Source organism: Bufo gargarizans, chromosome 2 (genome assembly GCF_014858855.1).
Source record: "Bufo gargarizans isolate SCDJY-AF-19 chromosome 2, ASM1485885v1, whole genome shotgun sequence".
Taxonomy (NCBI): domain Eukaryota; kingdom Metazoa; phylum Chordata; class Amphibia; order Anura; family Bufonidae; genus Bufo; species Bufo gargarizans.
The window spans coordinates 237,225,074-237,246,842 of NC_058081.1; the positions used below are offsets into that span (position 1 = coordinate 237,225,074).

Here is a 21,769-nt window from a genome sequence, read left to right on the forward strand (position 1 = left end):
CCTTCACTCTGCGGTCCAGCTCACCCCAAACCATCTCGATTGGGTGACTGTGGAGGCTAGGTCATCTGGCGCAGCACCCCATGGTCAAATAGCCCTTACACAGCCTGGAGGTGTGTTTGGGGTCATTGTCCTGTTGAAAAATAAATGGTCCAACTAAACGCAAACCGGATGGAATAGCATGCCGCTGCAAGATGCTGTGGTAGCCATGCCTTCAATTTTGAATAAATCCCCAACAGTGTCACCAGAAAAGCACCCCCACACCATCACACCTCCTCCTCCATGCTTCACGGTGGCAACCAGGCATGTAGAGTCCATCTGTTCACCTTTTCTGCGTCGCACAAAGACACGGTGGTTGGAACCAAAGATCTCAAATTTGGACTCATCAGACCAAAGCACAGATTTCCACTGGTCTAATGTCCATTCCTTGTGTTCTTTAGCCCAAACAAGTCTCTTCTGCTTGTTGCCTGTCCTTAGCAGTGGTTTCCTAGCAGATATTCTACCATGAAGGCCTGATTTACACAGTCTCCTCTTAACAGTTGATCTAGAGATGTGTCTGCTGCTAGAACTCTGTGTGGCATTGACCTGGTCTCTAATCTGAGCTGCTGTTGACCTGCGATTTCTGAAGCTGGTGACTCGGATGAACTTATCCTCCGCAGCAGAGATGACTCTTGGTCTTCCTTTCCTGGGGCGGTCCGCATGTGAGCCAGTTTCTTTGTAGCGCTTGATGGTTTTTGTGACTGCACTTGAGGACACTTTTAAAGTTTTCCCAATTTTTCGGACTGACTAACCTTCATTTCTTAAGGTAATGATGGCCACTAGTTTTTCTTTACTTAGCTGCTTTTTCCTTGCCATAATACAAATTCTAACAGTCTATTCAGTAGGACTATCAGCTGTGTATCCACCTGACTTCTCCACAACGCAACTGATGCTCCCAACCCCATTTATAAGGCAAGAAATCCCACTTATTAAACCTGACAGGGCACACCTGTGAAGTGAAAACCATTTCAGGTGACTACCTCTTGAAGCTCATAAAGAGAATGCCAAGAGTGTGCAAAGCAGTAATCAAAGCAAAAGGTGGCTACTTTGAAGAACCTAGAATATGACATATTTTCAGTTGTTTCACACTTTTTTGTGTATATAATTCCACATGTGTTAATTCATAGTTTTGATGCCTTCAGTGTGAATCTACAAATTTTCATCGTCATGAAAATACAGAAAACTCAGTGAATGAGAAGGTGTGTCCAAACTTTTGGTCTGTACTGTATATATATATAAAAATATATAATATGAGAACACATCTATCATCAGATCTTCTGCTAACATCTTGATTAGAGATGAGTGAATTTTTCAAAAATTAGATTCGGCGGTTTGGCGAATTTTGTTTAAAAAATTTGGTTTGCTCTGAACTTATTTGTGGCGCGTTTAGTTAAAAACGACTATTTTCTGGCTGCAGAGAGTCTTTATAGTCGTGTAGAACACTGTGCCTTGCAGTAACAATCATAGGGAGTCTGCTCTGGTAGTGAAATAATACTGGGATTCCATATGATATGCAGATGACAGGCGTCGCTCTTAGGATCACTGCAAACTTCACTTATTTGGGCAGTCACGGGTCCAAAACTGACCAAATAACTCAAGTGTGAATTCAACCTTACTGGTCGATGTTAGCACCAAGAAGAAGTGCACTCCTTTTACACCATCGTCAGCTGATTCCACATAGATGTCTACAGAACCTGTTCTATTAAACACTTATACAAGTAGAGCCCCCTGACAGAGTGGAGAGGGTGTCAGCAGTAAGTTTGTGTTGACGTCACTGATTATTTTGCCCTTCCTCTGATCCATCAGAACAATAACCCACAAAAATCAGATTCTGTCTGTTGAGCATCCGCCTTCACTCGGTCAGCATTTGGTCAGTAATCCATCAGCACTGCTAATGCTAATATTTGCATGTCTTCTGTGTTTTGTACCCACTCCTGTCAGCCATTCAGAAAGGGAAAATAGTGGCCCAGTCATGAAGTGGGGAGGGTGGGAACAGCATTAGAAGTCCAAAGAGTGGCCCTATGACATAGTGGTGAGTTTGAAGCAGCATGAGAATACCACAGAATGGCACAATGACAGTGTGGAGGTGGCAGCACTAGCATCAGGAGGCCACAGAGTAGCACAATGACAGAGTGTGGAAATGGCGGCCGCAGTAGAATCAGGAGGAGGCCACAGGGTGGCAAAATGACACTCCATGTCCATGTCCTCAATGCTCCATGTCCTCACACGTGCAGCAGCCATTTTATGTGATTCGTTACCACGAATTGCGGGGCAGTCCGGCTTCAGTGCTAATCAAATTTTTCCTGACATTCGGATCAAATTCCACTTCGTCAGCTTTGATTCCACATACCACAATACCACATGAGACCTTCAGAATTCTTGTGGAATCCATGTCTCAGTTGGTCGTAGCTATTTTGGCAGCCAATGGGCTACACATTGCAATATTTTACTCTATTTTAGAGAATATGAAAAACAGCTCAACTCTAATACTAAAGACATGTTTGTATTTCTTTATTTTTTTCAAAAAATAATAAGACTTAATCTGAATAGAAAGAAAAGGATTCCCAGCAAAAGTTTAAGGTTGCATTCCTTCTTCCGTTCTCTTTAGATTCCACATTGTTTTTTATTGTTTTTTATTTTTCCATAGTAAATGTGGTGTGACTGCTTCCAAAATGTTTTTCTTCATCTCCGCCGTCAGTATAGTAGCGAGATGAGCCATGTCTGGTTGCTCAGGACACACTGCCTAACAACAAATGCCAACTGTACCAACTTGTCTTTCACCAATAACTAAAATCTTAATGCAGACTTGCCATTGAATAAAATAAAATTTATATCTATTCAACTTTTTGTAAATATAGGAGACATTTTTTTTAATTCACAATTTTCTTAAAGTTCACAAAGTAATTAAAAAGGGTGGGGCTTTTATTGCCTCCTCTCATTCAAAGAGCAATAGCCTTTTAATTTTAAAGGATAAATAGCTCACGTGGCATCATGCAAACAGGACACAGGCAGAAACAGACCAGGGACCAACAGAATACTTTATTACAGATGTAATAAAAGAACATGACAGTACATTATATGCAGGTTAGAAAATAGTGGTAGACCTATCACAGAACCAAGTGCACCGGCAGACCAAAAGCAAAACCCAGAGGGTGAAGAGCCAGTGATCCCTGTTCTTCCACAGAGCCCCTGGTGGTGGGATGAACTGGGCCAAGGGCTCACTGGTTGCACTTCCAGGAAGGTCTCAGTACACTTGGCCGCTACCTACAAAGAACCACGCTGGTGCAAGCACCAGCGGAACAGACGACAGAACTGGAACACAAACAAACACAGGATATGGATCAAATGACAAGACAAACCGGAACCAGCACAGAAGCAGATGCCTGGACCCCATGCGGAACGGAAGCATGGCGATCTCAGGCAGAGTCAAACAGACTAGAGATCCTCCCTCCGTAGAGCCCAGGGACCCTCTCACGAAGGCAGGACAAACACAGGAACAGGAGCAGTAAGGCACTGCAGGACAGACAAGGAACAGACTAGATCAGAAGCAGTAGGAACTGCCAGGCTGGACATAGGACAGGATGGATCGGAAGCAGTTTAGCACTGCCAGGCTATCAGATGCAGTTAGAGCACTGCTAGACTATTCTACCAATGCTTTACCAGGCGACACCACAAACAAGAGCAGGTGGCAAAAACCCCTGGGTCAGCAGCAGGGGGCTACACCCAGAAACACACAGGACAGACTGACCCTCCTGGGTGAGCAGCAAGGTGCTACACCCACCAAGACATAAGATAGACTGACCCCAAGCCCCACAGATCACAGATAGTTATAGCTGGATAATGAAGGCACCTGATAAGCCAAACCCAGGAACAGACCAGTGGAAGTTAACCCCACCAGAACCAAACAGGGAGGGGAGCCTGCATCAACAGGGAAGTGAACACACAAGCTGCAGTACTGGGCGTTGCTCCTGGTGACCAGCATACACAGAGTCCAGCCAGTGCTTCAGAGCACAAACATAAATGCATCCATACTGAAACCCTGTTCACACACAAGGCCGCAGCGAGCACGCATCGCAGAACCAGCATACTGTACATGGGGACACCCACAGCCAGTACACAAAGCACATGCAGCCAGCCTACAAAGCATCAGGGACAGAAGCCACAGAGATGCAGACATGGGAAGTCACAAACACAGGCCACAGTTCACACACTACACTGCAACCAACACGTAGTCCCAAGCAACCAGCATACACAGGTGTCGGCCTGCAGCCAATACGCAAGCAAGCCTGCATGGCAACAGTGATAGGAACTTCTATGTTATCTTAACGTAAGCCATTTTATAGCTGTCTAAAGGTTTCAGTCATAGTTATAGTTACAAAATAGTTATATATAGTACCATGTAAAAGTATTAGGCAAGTGTGAGAAAATGCTGCATAGTAAGAATGCTTTCAAAAATAGAAGTGTTAATGCAAAGTGAATGAAGACGAGAAATGTAAATCAAATCAATATTTGGTGTGATCACCCTATGCCTTCAAAACAGCAACATTTCTTCTAGGTACACTTAACACAGTTTTTGAAGGAATTTGGCAAGGAGGTTGTTCCTAACAGCTTGGAGAGCTAACCACAGATCTTCTGCGTTTCTTAGCATGAGCAACCCTATTAACCCTTTCACACATTTGGATGTAATTGTACGTCCAAATTGCAAGTGACTTACTGCATATGGACGTACAGTCACGTCCAATCTGCTTACCGGGACTGTGACACTATGAAGTGTCACAGCCCCAGAGTCTCCAGTATCTTAGAGAGCCAAAACCCCAGGGAAGCCGGGAAGGGACCAATCAGAGTGGTCCCTTGCCGGCAAGTGGTCTGATTGGTTAGTCTCTGCAGACTAACCAATCGTAGCACTGTAGTGTGAAAATGCCGGTTTCAGACTGTGATCTCAATGCTGGAGGTCACAGCCTGAAATCAGCCATGACTCCCACTATGTCCCCAGTGCCCCTGATGATTATACTGCCCACATATGCCAAAATTACCCCCCATTGTCCCCCATCGCCCCGTGCAGCCTGATCCTCTGTGCGGCTCTGATGGCAGCAGCTCAGAAACTGAGCCGCTGCCATCAGCAGAGAGTGCCAGCTGTAATTTACAACTGACAATCTGCTGATACAGCCGAAATCGGTGCTGGCACCGATCTCGGACGTTTAACCCCATAAATGCAGCGGTCAGCAATCGCCTGCAGTGTCCATGGAGCTGAGAGGGAGGGAGCTCCCTCTCTCTTCCATCGGGCCACTGCTGCTGCGATGGCAGCGGCCTTATGGTTGCCATAGCAACCGGTCCCATTACAAATGCATCCGGGCTGCCATGTACCTAAGGCTGATCAGACCCTGAGGGTCTGGTCAACCTTAGTGTAAGAGTAATACACACTATACAGTGCATTGCAATATATGACTATTGCAATGCACTGTATAGCCATCAGGCCCACTGGATCTTCAAGACCCAGATGGGTCTTGATAATAAAAATAAAGTTAAATAAGGGGAAATAAATTAATAAAAATTTAAATAAAAATAAAATAAAAATTGTCTTTTCTCAAATCCGTACATTTATGTCATTAAAAAAATAAAGTACACATAATTGGTATCAATGCATCCATAACGACCTGATCTATAAAAGTATCATATTACTAATCCTTCGTGGTGAACGCCGTAAAAAATTATGTAGAAAAAAAATGACTGTCACCTCACATCCACAAAAAATAAATAACAAGTGATCAAAAATACATATGTACCCCAAAATGATACCAATAAAAACTACAGCCCAGCTCGCAAAAAACAAGTCCCCACACAGCTATGTAGTATATGGCGATGCAAACTATAATTTATTTTTAACACAAAAGTGATTTCATTGCTGAAAAAGTTGTAAAACATAAAAAACTACACTTGGTATTACCATAACTGTATCAACCCACAGAATAAAAAAAAATCATACACTCACTTAAAGAATTATTAGGAACACCTGTTCTATTTCTCATTAATGCGATTATCTAGTCAACCAATCACATGGCAGTTAGATCAATGCATGTAGGGTTGTGGTCCTGGTCAAGACAATCGCCTGAACTCCAAACTGAATGTCAGAATGGGAAAGAAAGGTGATTTAGGCAATTTTGAGCGTGGCATGGTTGTTGGTGCCAGACGGGCCGGTTTGAGTATTTCACAATCTGCTCAGTTACTGGGATTTTCACGCACAACCATTTCTAGGGTTTACAAAGAATGGTGTTAAAAGGGAAAAACATCCAGTATGCGGCAGTCCTGTGGGCGAAAATGCCTTGTTGATGCTAGAGGTCAGAGGTGAATGGGCCGACTGATTCAAGCTGATAGAAGAGCAACCTTGACTGAAATAACCACTCGTTACAACCGAAGTATGCAGCAAAGCATTTGTGAAGCCACAACACGCACAACCTTGAGGCGGATGGGCTACAACAGCAGAAGACCCCACCGGGTACCACTCATCTCCACTACAAATAGGAAAAAGAGGCTACAATTTGCACAAGCTCACCAAAATTGGACTGTTGAAGACTGGAAAAATGTTGCCTGGTCTGATGAGTCTTGATTTCTGTTGAGACATTCAAATGGTAGAGTCCGAATTTGGCGTAAACAGAATGAGAACATGTATCCATCATGCCTTGTTACCACTGTGCAGGCTGCTGGTGGTGGTGTAATGGTGTGGGGGATGTTTCCTGGGCACACTTTAGGCCCCTTAGTGCCAATTGGCCATCATTTAAATGCCACGGGCTACCTGAACATTGTTTCTGACCATGTCCATCCCTTCATGACCACCATGTACCCATCCTCTGATGACTACTTCCAGCAGGATAATGCACCATGTCACAAAGCTAGAATCATTTCAAATTGGTTTCTTGAACATGATAATGAGCTCACTGTACTAAAATGGCCCCCACAGTCACCAGATCTCAACCCAATAGAGCATCTTTGGGATGTGGTGCCCTGGATGTGCATCCCTCAAATCTCCATCAACTGCAAGATGCTATCCTATCAATATGTGCCAACATTTCTAAAGAATGCTATCAGCACCTTGTTCAATCAATGCCACATAGAATTAAGGCAGTTCTGAAGGCAAAAGTGTGTCCAACACTGTATTAGTATGGTGTTCCTAATAATTCTTTAGGTCAGTGTATATTATTTACGACAAGAGGAGCCCCGTAAAATATAAAAATAAAAAACACTGACAGAATTGCCATTTTTGCCCACTTCACCTCCACAAAAATTGTATAAAAAGTGATCAAAAAGACATATGTACCCCAAAATGATACCAATAAAAACTCCAGCCTGTCCTGCAAAAAAGAAGCCCCCACACAGCTAAGTTGGTGAAAAATAAAAATGTTATGGACTTTAGTATATGGTGATGCTAAATATAATTTATTTTTAACACAAAATTGATTTTATTGCTGAAAAAAGAAGTAAAACATAAAAAAACTTAATAAATTTGGTATCGCCATAACCGTATGAATCCACAGAATAAAATAATCATATAATATTTACCACAAGAGGAGCCCCATAAAAATAAAAAATAAAAAACACTGACAGAATTGCCATTTTTGCCCACTTCACCACCGCAAAAATTGGTATAAAAAGTTATCAAAAAGACATATGTACCCTAAAATGATACCAATAATAACTACAGCCTGTCCCACAAAAAAAAAAATAATTCCCAACCACAGCTACATTGGTGAAAAAATACTACCCATTTCACCAAATACATGTTAGAAAATCCTGATGCCGCTCATTCCCTTCTGAATGCTGCCATGCACCCCAAACAGTGGTTTATGACCACGTGTAAGGTGCTGCCATTCTCAGGAAGAAATGCTACTTTTGGGGTGGATTTTCTCCTGTTACCCCTTGTGAAAATGAAAAATTTGGGGATAAAGCAATTTTATATTGGAAATAAAAGTTAATTTTTCATTTTCACAGTCATGTGTTTCTAAATTCTATAAAATGCTTGTTGGGTCAAAGTATTCACTTCACCACTAAATTTATTCTTTGAGGGGATAGTTTCCAAAATGGAGTCTCTTTTTTGGGTTTTCTTTCTAGGAGTACTTCAGGGTCTCTTCAAATGTGACATGGCACCTGAAAACCATTCCTGCAAAATCCACCCTCCATTAAAAATATAGTGCTTCTTTCCTCCTGCGCCCTGCCAAAAAATGAAATTTTAACATTCCCCCCCCCCATTTTGCTTTAATTCTTGTGGAACACCTAAAGTGTTAATAAAGTTTGTAAAATCAGTTTTGAATAACCTGAGGGGTGTAGTTTCTAAAATGTGGTCATTTATTGGTGGTTTCTACTTTCTACTATGTAAGCCCCACAAAGTGACTTCATTACTGAAATAGTCCTTGAAAAAAAGTGGGTTTTGGAAATGTTCTTAAATATTTAAAAATGTGCTTCTAAATGTCTAAGCCTTCTAAACTTCCTAAAAAAAATGATAAAATTCAAATAAAATAATAAAAATAAAATTTTTACAAAATGATGCAAACATTAAGTAGACATATAGGGAATGTAAAGTAATAACAATTTTTTATTGAGTATCACTATTTGTCTAAAAAGCCAAGAAATTCTAATTTTGAAAATAGAAAATTTTCCAAATTTTCTGCAAATTTTAGATTTTTTATGCACAAAGGTAAAATGTATCAACTCAAATTCACCACTAACATGAAGTACGATGTGTCATGAGAAAACATTCTCAGAATGGCACATGTCAGATTTAAAAAATGTGGCTCCAGCATTTGGTCTAACTGGCTGTCGTTTGAAGGGGTTAAACCAGGCATACAGCCTGTTAGGGTGACCATACCCTTATTATAACTCTCTGTGACTCCATTACTGAGAAAACATATTAACCTAGGCACTAGACAACTAGCCCTGTTAGTCCAGAGTAAGCATGTAGGGACCGAAGATGAAGGAGGTGTAACAAACGGTTGGTCCAAGAGCTTCAGTTAGGTCATTTGCATATAAATAAAACATTTCGTTTTCTCAGTAATGGGGTCACGTACAACCATAGTAAAGATATAGTTTTTATCAGCATGATCGACCCTATGAAAGGTTGATCATGCCAACAAACGCTTTTTAATAACATTGGCTGTATGTTTGTGGTCTTTTTCCTGCTGCAGAATAAATTTTAATGCATTTTTTCCACACCTGACTAAAGCTTTTGCACACTCTAAAATATTACTATAAACTGATTAGGACCACAATTCCAAAAGTAGCTTAGAAATACAAGAATTATGGGTATTTGATGAGGTAGCAGCTGTAATCTGTCGCCAGCATCATAAAGCTATGTGTTATAGACGTGGTGACACTGTGAAAAATAACGGTATGCTAATGTCGAAAAAAAACTTTTTTCTCCCTGATTCACTGAACCTAAATAATTTCCACCTGTGCACAGACGGGAAGAGATTTAATGAACCCAATAACATGCAAGATGTTTGACTCTGAACAGATGTAGCCTGACGTTTTCCAATAGCTTCTGTATCAAGTTCTAAATTACAGACATCTAGAACTCCACTTCTACGGTTCAGACGTTTGTCTGCAAGCTAATTGGCTGTGTGAGTTGAAGCCATAACTTCATGACTTCATTTAAAGCCCTGTATGAGGAGGTCATCCATTTTATGTTCTGCTGCAAAGTCGTAGATCAGATTTCTTCTTATCATTTCATGAACATAAATAAATATTAAAAAGTAATTAGAAAAGGACCATATTTTGCAATATATTTTAATAACAACTTGTATTTAAATATAGTAATAATAGCAACCTATATTAATATAGTGCCATATACTTTATCTTCTTCCTTTTTTTGAACCATCTTACAGCAGTATACAATATACATACGATATGTGCACATGCTTAACAAGGACCACATAGACAAAAAGACCACTTCATCCTGAAAAGGAAAATAAAACTACTGCCTACACGATTGCATGCAAAGAGCTATACTAATGGTTCCCATGGCCCACAATTATTGGTGGATAGGTGCTTTATAGAGAGATATAAGGGAGACTCTGTCTCACCCTCAAGCTTAGCAATTGGAGCGCAACGGGCTGTTGCTATTACTGTACATGGATTTAGGGGTCATTATTTCAGAAGACTTAAAGGTAGGCAGACAATGTCACAGAGCAGCAGGAAATGCTAGCAGAATGCTTGGGTGTATAGGGAGAGGCATTACCAGTAGAAAGAGGGAGGTGCTCATGCCGCTCTACAGAGCACTAGTGAGACCTCATTTGGAGTATTGTGCGCAGTACTGGAGACCATATCTCCAGAAGGATATTGATACTTTGGGGAGAGCTCAGAGAAGAGCTACTAAACTAGTACATGGATTGCAGGATAAAACTTACCAGGAAAGATTAAAGGACCTTAACATGTATAGCTTGGAAGAAAGATGAGACAGAGGGGATATGATAGAAACTTTTAAATACATAAAGGAAATCAACAAGGTAAAAGAGGAGAGAAGATTTAAAAGAAGAAAAACTGCTACAAGAGGACATAGTTTTAAATTAGAGGGGCAAAGGTTTAACAGTAATATCAGGAAGTATTACTTTACTGAGAGAGTAGTGGATGCATGGAATAGCCTTCCTGCAGAAGTGGTAGCTGCAAATACAGGGAAGGAGTTTAAGCATGCATGGGATAGGCATAAGGCCATCCTTCATATAAGATAGGGCCAGGGGCTATTCATAGTATTCAGTATATTGGGCAAACTAGATGGGACAAATGGTTCTTATCTGCTGACACATTCTATGTTTCTATGTAACATAGTATTAGAACATAGTCATAGATTTACAGTTCTCTTGAAAGACTAGCAGTGCCTACTTGTAAATTGTATCAGGGAGGGAGCACATGTTACTAAACAGAAAATGTGTTTCTTTAATAGTTTTAGGAATAAGCACTTCTCGATAAATTGTATTTTACTCATTTAGTTTAAACAATGCTCATTGAAATCAATGGACAGAGTGCTCCATCACCTGCTGCTGCAGGGAAAATACAAATGTCTATACACAGTAGGCAAAACTTAGCTAATACCCTCCATTGTTAGATAGAAAGTGTGATGATTTCATGTTTATGGGGGAAGGGGGGGGGGGAGATATGAGATAGATACTAGATAGATAGATATGAGATAGATAGGTAGATAGATAGATATGAGATAGGTAGATAGCTATAGAAAATAGATAGATAGATACTAGATATATAGATATGAGATAGATGGGTAGATAGATAGATATAGAAATAGATATAGAAATAGATAGATATATAGATAGATAGTGTAGGGATTCGCTCTGGTAAACAGGATAAGCGGACGCAGTATATATTCACATGTTAGAAAGTTCACAGAACAAAAAAAAACCTTCAAACAAAAGTCACTTTGCAGTATTGGTGTCAGTTCACACCATGCGGCCTGTTCTGCCAACAAGAGTCCATCAGCAGGCTTTAGTCGGCCTGTTTCCCCTCACATGGGTCTCAGCCCTCCACCCCGGCACAAGCCTCAGATCCCAATACTGAGATCCCAGATGTCTTTTAAAGGCAGCTAGGTGTTAACAAAAACCTGGACCGGCACCTGCGATCCAGTCTTGTGTTTGACCTTACATGACTGCTAACTAGTCCAGCAGCACAGACTGGGAGAAAAATCCCTGCCTCCACATACAATTCCCTTTACTGTGTTACAATAGATAGATATAGATAGATAGATAGATAGATAAATATGAGATAGAAAAATAGAAATAGATAGGAGATAGATAGATATGAGATAGATCAATATTGTATTCTACCTTTCTAAATCAATTTTATTTTTGTGTTGTAGTCTTGCCCTAGTGCTGCCTTCCTACAGCTTTTATTACATTAAAGCAAAACTTGAAGAAACAATAACTCAAGCAAAATGTAAGTACTGGAATAATTGCTAACTATCAGAAATTGAGTTTTATTGCAAAGTGTCTGTTACACTTAACCGGATGATGTCATCAGTTAATGACGGTGGCGCTTTCATGAAAACCCAAAAAGATTACAATGATTCTTAGATGCTGCTGCTCAATCTGCAATGCTGATACAACTCTGTGCCTACTTATATTAACGGATTTGTCACTATATAATATAAAGGCAGCTTTAAACTTGCAGATTAAGAAGCAAAAAGTTTATATTCTGTGCAAGAATATGAACATATGTTCCCTATTTCTGTAACCAAATATTTTTTTTTTTATATTAAGAGAATCATTGTTTAATCTCTTGCTGGTGTATCAAGGATCACTTTGCAAATGTATGTGCATGGCTAGAAAGTAAATGCTAGATTATGAGGAAGCTAATGATCTACTTTAATAAATTAGCAATGTGAATTTTTTCTTCCCATTGCCCCGTATTAATCCAGGCAGAAGAAAGAGCCTTAGCGGTTCTGTTTTTGTATGGGCTCTCTACACTGGTGTGCAGACTCATGGGATCAGTATTTCATACAGATAACTAGGGGATGAGAAGATTTTCCACAAAGCTTTATCTTCCACTAACATCTCCTACGATCTGGCATAGGGTATGATAGGTTATGACAGTCTGTGATACATTTAAGGGGGATTCTCAACAAGTTATACAATAAACCGGTTGGACCCTCATCGATCAGACATTTGTGGCCTATTATCCTGTAAATAAATGTCTTAAATCAGAACATCTATTTAAATTAAAAGAAATACAGTCTTGAAATAAGTGCAAAGATACCCTGAAAACTGTATACCGTAGTATGGATGAAATAGGAAATAGTAATATGCTACACAGACACGAACATCAAAAAGGTGGTGTAAATGTGTGGACTATCCACCAATTTGGTCAGCAAATACACTGTGGCATTATTATTACTTTTGCTTAGAAGATCCTTTCAGCAACAAGGTATTACTGGGACATTAATACATTCCTGTTGTGATGGGTGTTTGTCTTTGCTTTCCAGACTTCGACTGTACATAAACCTTTGATCTTGTCACAATATCTTTATTCAAGAATTTCATTGGATAAAATATTGTTTGTGACCCCCTTTACCTTTACCCTGTTTTTCCTGTTTTTGTTTTCTCTTGCTTTCTCTCTTTGACGGATAATCACAGCCAAAAGGGGCAAATTGAAGGGCAAGTACTTCCTTTATGCTTACTTTGCTAGTCTTTACTGTCCTTTTAGCCACCTTATACTTCCCTTTATTTTGGTCTGTCATTTCTTTGTGCATGGCATATAGATATTTCAGATCCTTACAGTGGCATGCAATATCATAGCTACATGGCAGCCATTCACAAATATTAGAAGTAGATCCGTTAGTTTTAAATGTAGTTGTTAAATGGAAATTTATGTGCGTTTTTATACAAAGGACCAAGACAGTTAAACAATACTTCTAAAGGTAAGTTCAGTGGCACAGATTCATGTAAGAGTAACACAATGCCATTTGAAAGTTTTCTCCTTGCACTGTTAGGATTATTAGCAATCTAGACTATCATATTCACAATGTATAAGGTGCATGATGCCTATTGTGTAGCGTCTTCACAACATTTGCACATCAATTTGACCAAGTTTTACAACATTACTCAAGAGGCTTTTTGATTTTCCAGCACAGAATACACTCAGATTTCATCTTATTTTTCCCACTTGCCTGAATTTGCCTGACAAAGCTGCACAAATGTCTTGCTGTTGGCAGAACATTCTGCCATTCGTTGCATCAGAAGGACCCGGTGGAGAAAGACAGTAAAGCGTTCTTTATATTAAAGTCAGGTTCTTTTATTTCAGACTCTGAAACTCTGAAGCCTGAGTATTTTGAAGATGTTGGTGCAACTTACTTAGCTCCAAGGTCAATCAATTTTCTACTACATTTTAATGCTTTACGTGTCTTACATTCCATTTTGTTTATTTTAACATATCAAGTACTGTAGTTAAGTTGGTATATATACCAATTTGCATTTTCAACTTTTGTTATCTGTTTTTGAGAATTATGAAATCATCCCTAAGTTCTAATTTTGTTAACATAATAAGAACAAAGAAAGTATGCAAAAAAGAAAATAAAATCTTTGGTGCCACCATTTAGAAGGTAGCTATTCTATTTTTAAACAGGCCTTGAGAATAGAGATGGCTGAATTGATTCAAAATTAATTGAATTCAACATGCATTTTATAAATATTCTAAGTGGATCCAAATCTAATTATTTTGCGATTCAGTTTGAGCGAATTCTGGAGAGAGATGGATAGGGAGATTTAAAAAAAAAAAGTGAGAAACAAGAGACAAAAGTATTAGCCCTAGGAGAAACAAATATTCAGGCCAATTGGAGAACTTTCAAAATAGTAGAATCAATTTGGACCCAAATTGAATATGGTAATAAATTTTGCAGAATTGTACCCCAATTGAATTTTCAGTGGTTCGGTCATCTCTACTTGAGACATAACCTATGATTATAGCCAAGTCAGTGCCTCATCATCATACAGCTGCATTGGTGTGATTCCCCTTTTTCACTACTACAGAGAGAACTAAGTGAGAGGCATTTGTCTCTGCAATGATGATGGGCAATCATCTGAAACAGCTGTCTGCAGATGAGGAACTGGCTTTGTTATAGTCCTAAGTTTTGTCTCCAGGCCTATTTAAGAGGTCAGACATTGACATAGGATAGCTTGCTTCTAACTTGTGGCACGAGAAGCACAGTTTTTTTTTTTCTTTTTGGGAAGACAGTTAATCTTTCAAAATTAGAATATCATGCAAAGTTCATTTATTTCAGTAATGCAACTTAAAAGGTGAAACTAATATATGAGATAGACTCATTACATGCAAAGCGAGATATTTCAAGCCTTTATTGGTTATAATTAGGATAATTATGGCTTGTAGCTTATGAAACCCCAAAGTCACAATTTTGAGCTACCCTTTGCTCGTGGGGTAAGGATTAATTAGCTGAATAGAATGTGACACTTAGAGCGTATAATATTGAACTTTTTCACAAAATTCTAATTTTAAGTTGCATTAATGCAACTCCTTTTAAGTTGCATTACTGAAATAAATAGACTTTTGCACAATATTCAAATTTTTCGAGTTTCAATTGTATAAGACTTCTTACTCTTATATCCAACAAGAAATACGTTTTGTATTAACTCCTTGGAATTAATCTTCTCTATTCATATCAACAGGGAATTCTGCACTGACCTTCAGATGTCCAATAATAATACAGAATTCCTACTAAATTTTAATCAGTACATAGACACCAAAACACCAAGTAGCCCATCATGTAAGTAGATTTTTGTTTTGCTAAATAATTGAACTTGTTTTTTTATATTACATAATATTCCAGTGACACAAAATAATTAATAAGGTTTGAGCTCCTTTAATACCAGCTATCCTTTTATCATCTACTAATGGCTTCATGAATTAGATGTTGATTATTGTTTTTTTTTTTTACCAAAATGTAATGGTGCATCCATAGTTCAGCCATAGATAGCGCATAAAGCATATTCTATTATACCCTTGGACCTCATTAAACCTTTTGGACCTCATTTGTACCTTTTACTGTATATATGTTTTGTGAAAATTAGTTTTAAAAAAATTGAAAGGAATGATATCTGTTATGGTGATAGACCTAAATTACACCATCTAATGAACACAAGGCCTCCTCTTCACCACCCTTAAAGCCTGGTGAACAGAAAATACACAGTATATTTCAAGTGGTACAACAATAATAATCTTTATTTATATAGCTCCAACATATTCCATGGGGCTTTACAATAAGAGGATCTTGTAAACATGAAATCAGACATTACATACTGTAGTGATCAACAGTTCAAACAACAGGAATGAGGACCCAGAACTTACAATCTTTGAGGCAACAGGGAAGACACAAAAGGTAGCAGTGCTTGTTTTGTACAATGGTTCAGCCATCAACTAGATAGGGGAGGACTAGAGATGAGCACATTTTTTAAATTACCAAATCGACCAAGAAATTTGATTTGTGCATGAATCGATTCTACCTAAGTAGGGGTTGTTCAGTGAGTCATAAATATCTGATTGGTGGTGGTCCGACACCAGACACCCCTGCTGATCAGCTGTTTGATGACGTGGCGCTCCATGTCAGCACTGCTTCCTGGTCATTACACTAGCGTCATCTCCTGTGGAGGGAGCGGGAAGTCTTGGAGACAGGAGTTTGAAGTCCATATTATGGAGGATGTTGTAAATTATTGGCTGAATACAGAGCACATTTAGGGTAGTAGATATAGATGAGGGAAATATGTAGGGAGGGGCACCACTGTGGAGAGCTTTGTGAGATCATAGATAAGAGGCTGCATGATGGAAAACAGTAAAAACACATAGCGTGTTACTAGAGAATTTAAAGCCTGTACAGAGAAAGAGTCTCAAAATTTTTAATAAAGACCAAATGAAAAAAATATTTTTTAGCTCAAATTGAGCACAATGCAATAATAAAAAATACCCCCTAAAGTGTCCATAGCCTTTAAATTAAACATTAACTGCTTATCTTCAATATAAATAAAGTGATGAAACCATCCTTGATAAGGTACAGTATACCTCCAAATACACAATACAACTGGACCATATATCAAGGCCTTTACATTACACAATTAAATATAAGAAGATGGTGAACAATAATGATTTCAGTATCAATATAAAGGCACAGAGTAGTAATGAATATAATGCAAAAAATGCCCCAATAATTATTAAAAAGAAACAACAAAAACATAACAGCAGATATGTATAAGCTAGCACATTTTTGGATTAAGTCTAGTGGTAACCACTGAATGTGCAATTCACATCCACATATCATTTGTAAGATTTTTACATTTTGGTCTAGACTCCATGCATCTTCTTTTTTTGCACTTATAAATAAGTGCAAAAAAAGAGATGCATAGACCAATATGTAAAAATTCTTACAAGTGGTAAAAACTGTTCTAATTAGCTGTGTTGGTACTTCCCCACCCATATCTCCAAAAATATTGGGTTCCTTGGAGGCTTCTGTGTTGTTTTCCAGAAATGGATGTGAATTACATGTTTAATGCTTACCCATCATACTTGATCTACTGTACTTCAACAAAATTAACATTAACAAGGATTGATTAAAAGTGAATGTATAACATGAAAACAAAACTCTATAACCCATGCTGTGATTAATATCATGTTTTGGCGCTGTGGCATTTGGCTGTATATTAGCTGGAAATTATGAATCCATTCATGCTCATGGGTAACATGCAGCTGTATTGAACTCTTTGACACATATAATCATATGGATCATGCAACATTGTCTAACATTTCCTCCTTGTTTTACAAACAATACGTTATGACAGTATGTTATCTTGCGTAAAAATGCTATCCACCAAAGTGACTTCTGTCCTTCCTAATATGACCAGTCAGGAAATGTCATAGGTAATGATCCTGGGCTTTATCTAATATATTAACTATAGTACTGGGAAATTATGTAAACCGTTCCTTTAAAGTAGTTATGAGTCTGACATTTTCCTGTTCAGACCAGTAGGATACAACATTTCTATCTGTACAAATACAAGACACCTGATGGTCCTTATTTGCACAGTTAGCATTTAGTTGGTCACTGCCTATTCCGCCTTGCCCCGAAAATAGATGTGCTCATTACTTTCTTTGTTTCTGTGAATCTGATGTAATTTCTTTATATCACATATATTACTTTCCATAGAATACTGGCTAAGTGAGGGCCTGTTTGTCACCTCTCCTAAAATGTCTATTTTAGTGCATACTGATATTGTCTATGACATAGCAATAATGAGGCATCTTTTCTCAGAACTCTTTGTTGTACCATTCTTCTGTTATTAGAAATTCATGAATAAACTGACAATTGGGGGCGTTTCACTGCATGGTCTGGTATTGTGGAATCAGCTTTGACAGTGCCAGACTGTGTAGGGACCCGCCCCTTTGACAAGGAAAATTGTGGCACCCAATTGTCAATTTATTCAACAGTAAGGAAGAGAACATAAGAAACAAAATGCTTCCAATTCTTGGCGCTTTTCTGAGCTATTTAGCATGGTTTGTTTTCTTATAAGAGTTTAGTAAAAAAAGATTAATCACATTAAAACAATGGCCTTTTTGTATACTATAATCTTTCATACATTCTCAAAGTTTGCCTTCAATTCTTTATTCCATTTAATAGGCAATAAGGACCTGATTAACAGAGCTTTGCTGGATGCAGGATTTACATACGAACTGGTACAGGCTCACTGGAAAGGACCGCTACCGTAAGAAGCTAATTTATTACAGCTTATTATCATTAAACTGGACAGAGAGACATGTTGCAAATGTGAAAGTTTTATATAATATGTTTTGTAATATACAGCATCATAAATATATTTATTTGCCCTGGATTATAATGTCTAAGGGTCTTTGAATTTTATTGTCAGTAAAAGAGGTCACTGAAAACATACCTTGCTGGTAGCACGATGACTGCCAAATGTCCCATTACATAGCTGTATTCTGCCAATATAATTCAATAATTGTATACTATACAAATGAAAAAGAAGATGCAGAGCTTCATAGGATAAGTCCTGTTTATAACAAGCTGGAAAAAGTAACCTAATATGCAACTTCAGCTACTTGTCTTTGCTGGATCAAATGATCCGCAGATATGCCATTTCAAAATAGTAGGAACAAAAAGATCTATCTTGGCAGCACTGCTTTCAGAAGAATTTAAGGAGTTCCAGAATCTTGTTCAAGCACCTTATTGGGTCCAAAAGATCTACACATACCTGCACTGACATATAAGGTGTAGATGTTTTTGCACCCAATAAATTATTTGAACAAGCTTCTGAAACTCTTCTTTACTTTGACTCCTGGGAATCTGGCTATATTAAGCTGCCATGCACCCAACAGAAGTTAATTGCGGATGGGATGAGTGGACCTTACATAATGTGTTAATATTTTACTTGAAAAAGTAATTGAATTTACTTTAGATAATTTCATATTGATTAAATTGCTATTTTGTTTTACTCGACTTTGACTAATCAAGAGGCTCAGACATATCACACTGTCCCTCATTTTACATGTATGATTAAGACTAGCAGAAGGACCTGGGTTCACATGCATTTCATCTATTTAAATTCATGTTTGTATGTGTCATTAAAAGATATGGACAGTATCCCCCATAACAGTGACATCTACAGGACCCCGCTCCCTTAACAGTGATCTTCACAGCCCCCTACCACTTAACACTGTACCCCCACAGTACCCTGCCTCCTTAAAATGGGACCTCCACAGCAGCCCACCCTCTTAACTTTAACCTTCATAGCAGCCTGCCCCTTTAACAGTGAGCTCAAAAGCACCCCACCTCCTTGACAGTGGCCTCCACAGGGGTCCGCACCCTTAACAGTGACCTCTACAGCGACTGCCCCTTTAACAGTGACTTCCACAGTACCACGCTCCCTTAACAGTGACCTCACAGTACCCCACTGCCCCTTTAATAGTGGCCTCCACAGTCTCCTGCTCCCTTAACAGTTACCTCCACAGTGCCGCTTCTTTAACAGTGACCTCCACAGCTGTCTTCCCCCTTAACAGTAACATCCACAGTGCCCTCCCCTTTAACAGTGACCTCCACAGTGGCCACCCCTTTATTAGTGACCTCCACAGTTCCCCGTCTCCTTAACAGTGATTTCCACAATAACCCGCCCCCTTAACAGTGACCTCCACAGCAGCGGCCTCTTTAATAGTGACCTCCACAGTCCCCCAACCCCTTAACAGTAACCTTCACAGTGTCCACCCCTTTAACATTGACCTCCACACCGGATGGCCCTTTATTTGTGACCTTCACAGTACCCTGTCTCGTTAACAGTGATTGCCACAATAACCTGCTTCCTTAACAGTGACCTCCACAAAGTTCAGTTCCCTTAAAATGTGACCTTCACAACACCCTGCCCCCTTAACAGTGACCTTTACAACACCCCACCCTTAAACTGTGACCTTCACATTCCCTGCCCCTTAATAGAGACCTCCACAGCGCCCACCCCTTTAACAGTGACTGCCACAGTACCCCGCTACAGCAATTTGCCCCTTAACACTGAACTCCATAGTGGACTGTCCTCTTAACTGTGACCTCCACAGCAGCCTGCCCCCTTAACTTTGACCTCCACAGCACTCCCTTAACACTGTCATCTACAGCACCCTGCCCCTTTAAAGCTCATCTACAGCAGTGAAGAAAAATGGCTGGGTTGTTATTGAAACCTGGTGTAAAACTGTGTGTATGTGGAGACTAAGGGCCTGCAAGCTTCAATTGACTGATAAGGGTCACGTGACGATGCCATATTTGCATTTTTTGGGAATATCTCAGGAATGGTATGTGCTAGAGAGCTGAAACCTGGTTTAAAACCTTCCCAGACACCTGATGTACTTGTGTGATTGTAAATGCAACGGTACGGATTCCTTTAGGGGACATACATACATACATACACTCAATTTTATAAATTAGACTAGCAGAAGGACCTGGCTTTGCACGGGTATATTTAATCTATTTCATTTAATATTTATGTGTGTCGTTAAAAGATATCGACAGTAGCCACTATAACAGTGACTTCTACAGTACCCCGCTCCTTTATAACATTGATATCCACAATGACCTGTCCCCTTAACAGTAACATTCACAACGCCCCCCCCCCCTTTAACAGTGACCTTTACAGTGGCCTCCACTTTATTATTGACCTCCACTGTACCCCGTCTCGTTAACAGTGATTTCCACAATAACTCGCCCACTTAACAGTGACCTCCACAACACCCCGTCCCCTTAACAGTGACCTCTACAGCACCCCGGCCCTTAAAACTGACCTCTATAGCGGACTGTCCCCTTAACTCTGACCTCCACTGTTCCCTGCCCCCTTAACAGAGACCATAACCCTGCCCCTTTAACAGTGACCTCCACAGCGGCTGCCCCTTAATTAGTGACCTCCACAGCAGCCTGCCCCTTTACCAGTGACCTCCATAGCGGCCACCCCTTTATTAGTGACCTCCACAGTACCCCATCTCCTTAACAGTGATTTCCACAACACCCCATCCCCGTAACAGTGGTCTCTACAGCAATATTCCCCTTAACACTGACCTCCATAGCGTACAGTTCCCTTAACTGTGACCTCCACAGCAGCCTGACCCTAGGGTTGCCAGAGGTCCGGTTTTAGGCTGGACTGTCTGGCTTTCAGACTCCCTGTCCTCCATCCGCAACTGACAGAAGTTGATTTTTACCTACATTTTTTCAATCCCTGTCGGCTGCGGAGTGAGAGGGAGTGTGGCCTAACAGATTCGGGGGCGTGACTTAGCGGTAACTGGGTGCAGAGTTTTTAAGTCCATCTTTTGAGGGTGGCCTGAATGGCCACCCTACCTGCCCCCTAAACTCTGACCTCCACAGCACTCCACTACCTTAACAGTGTCACAGCGCCCTGCCCCTTTAAAGCTGACCTATAGCAGTGAAGAAAAATGGCTGGGTTGTTATGGAAACCTGGTGTATAACTGTGTGTATGTGGAGACTAAGTGCCTGCAAGCTTCTATTGTCTGATAAGCGTCATGTGACCAGGCTTCTATTTGCTAATGCATTTTTTGGAAATATCTCAGGAACGGTATGTGCTAGAGAGCTGAGATCCAGTCTAAAACCTTCCCAGACACCTGATGTACATGTGTGCCAAATTTTGTGATTGTAAATGCGACGGTGCGGATTCCTTTAGCGGACATACACACACACACACAG

General features: G+C 39.7%; 1 protein-coding gene across 11 annotated transcripts in view; it reads left to right on the forward strand.

Moving 5' to 3' along the window:
* Positions 1-21,769, forward strand: part of CACNA2D1 (calcium voltage-gated channel auxiliary subunit alpha2delta 1) — an 840,216-nt gene that overhangs the window by 770,443 nt on the left and 48,004 nt on the right. For 4 of the 11 annotated variants that reach the window (XM_044280115.1, XM_044280114.1, XM_044280119.1 and 1 more), the window contains 6 exons: positions 11,888-11,964; positions 13,161-13,181; positions 13,415-13,444; positions 13,828-13,888; positions 15,207-15,304; positions 18,203-18,287. In XM_044280115.1, the coding sequence (XP_044136050.1) occupies positions 11,888-11,964; positions 13,161-13,181; positions 13,415-13,444; positions 13,828-13,888; positions 15,207-15,304; positions 18,203-18,287 (372 nt within the window). The remainder of the gene's footprint in view (positions 1-11,887; positions 11,965-13,160; positions 13,182-13,414; positions 13,445-13,827; positions 13,889-15,206; positions 15,305-18,202; positions 18,288-21,769) is intronic. The other 7 variants (XM_044280117.1, XM_044280116.1, XM_044280121.1 and 4 more) reach the window with 2 other exon arrangements.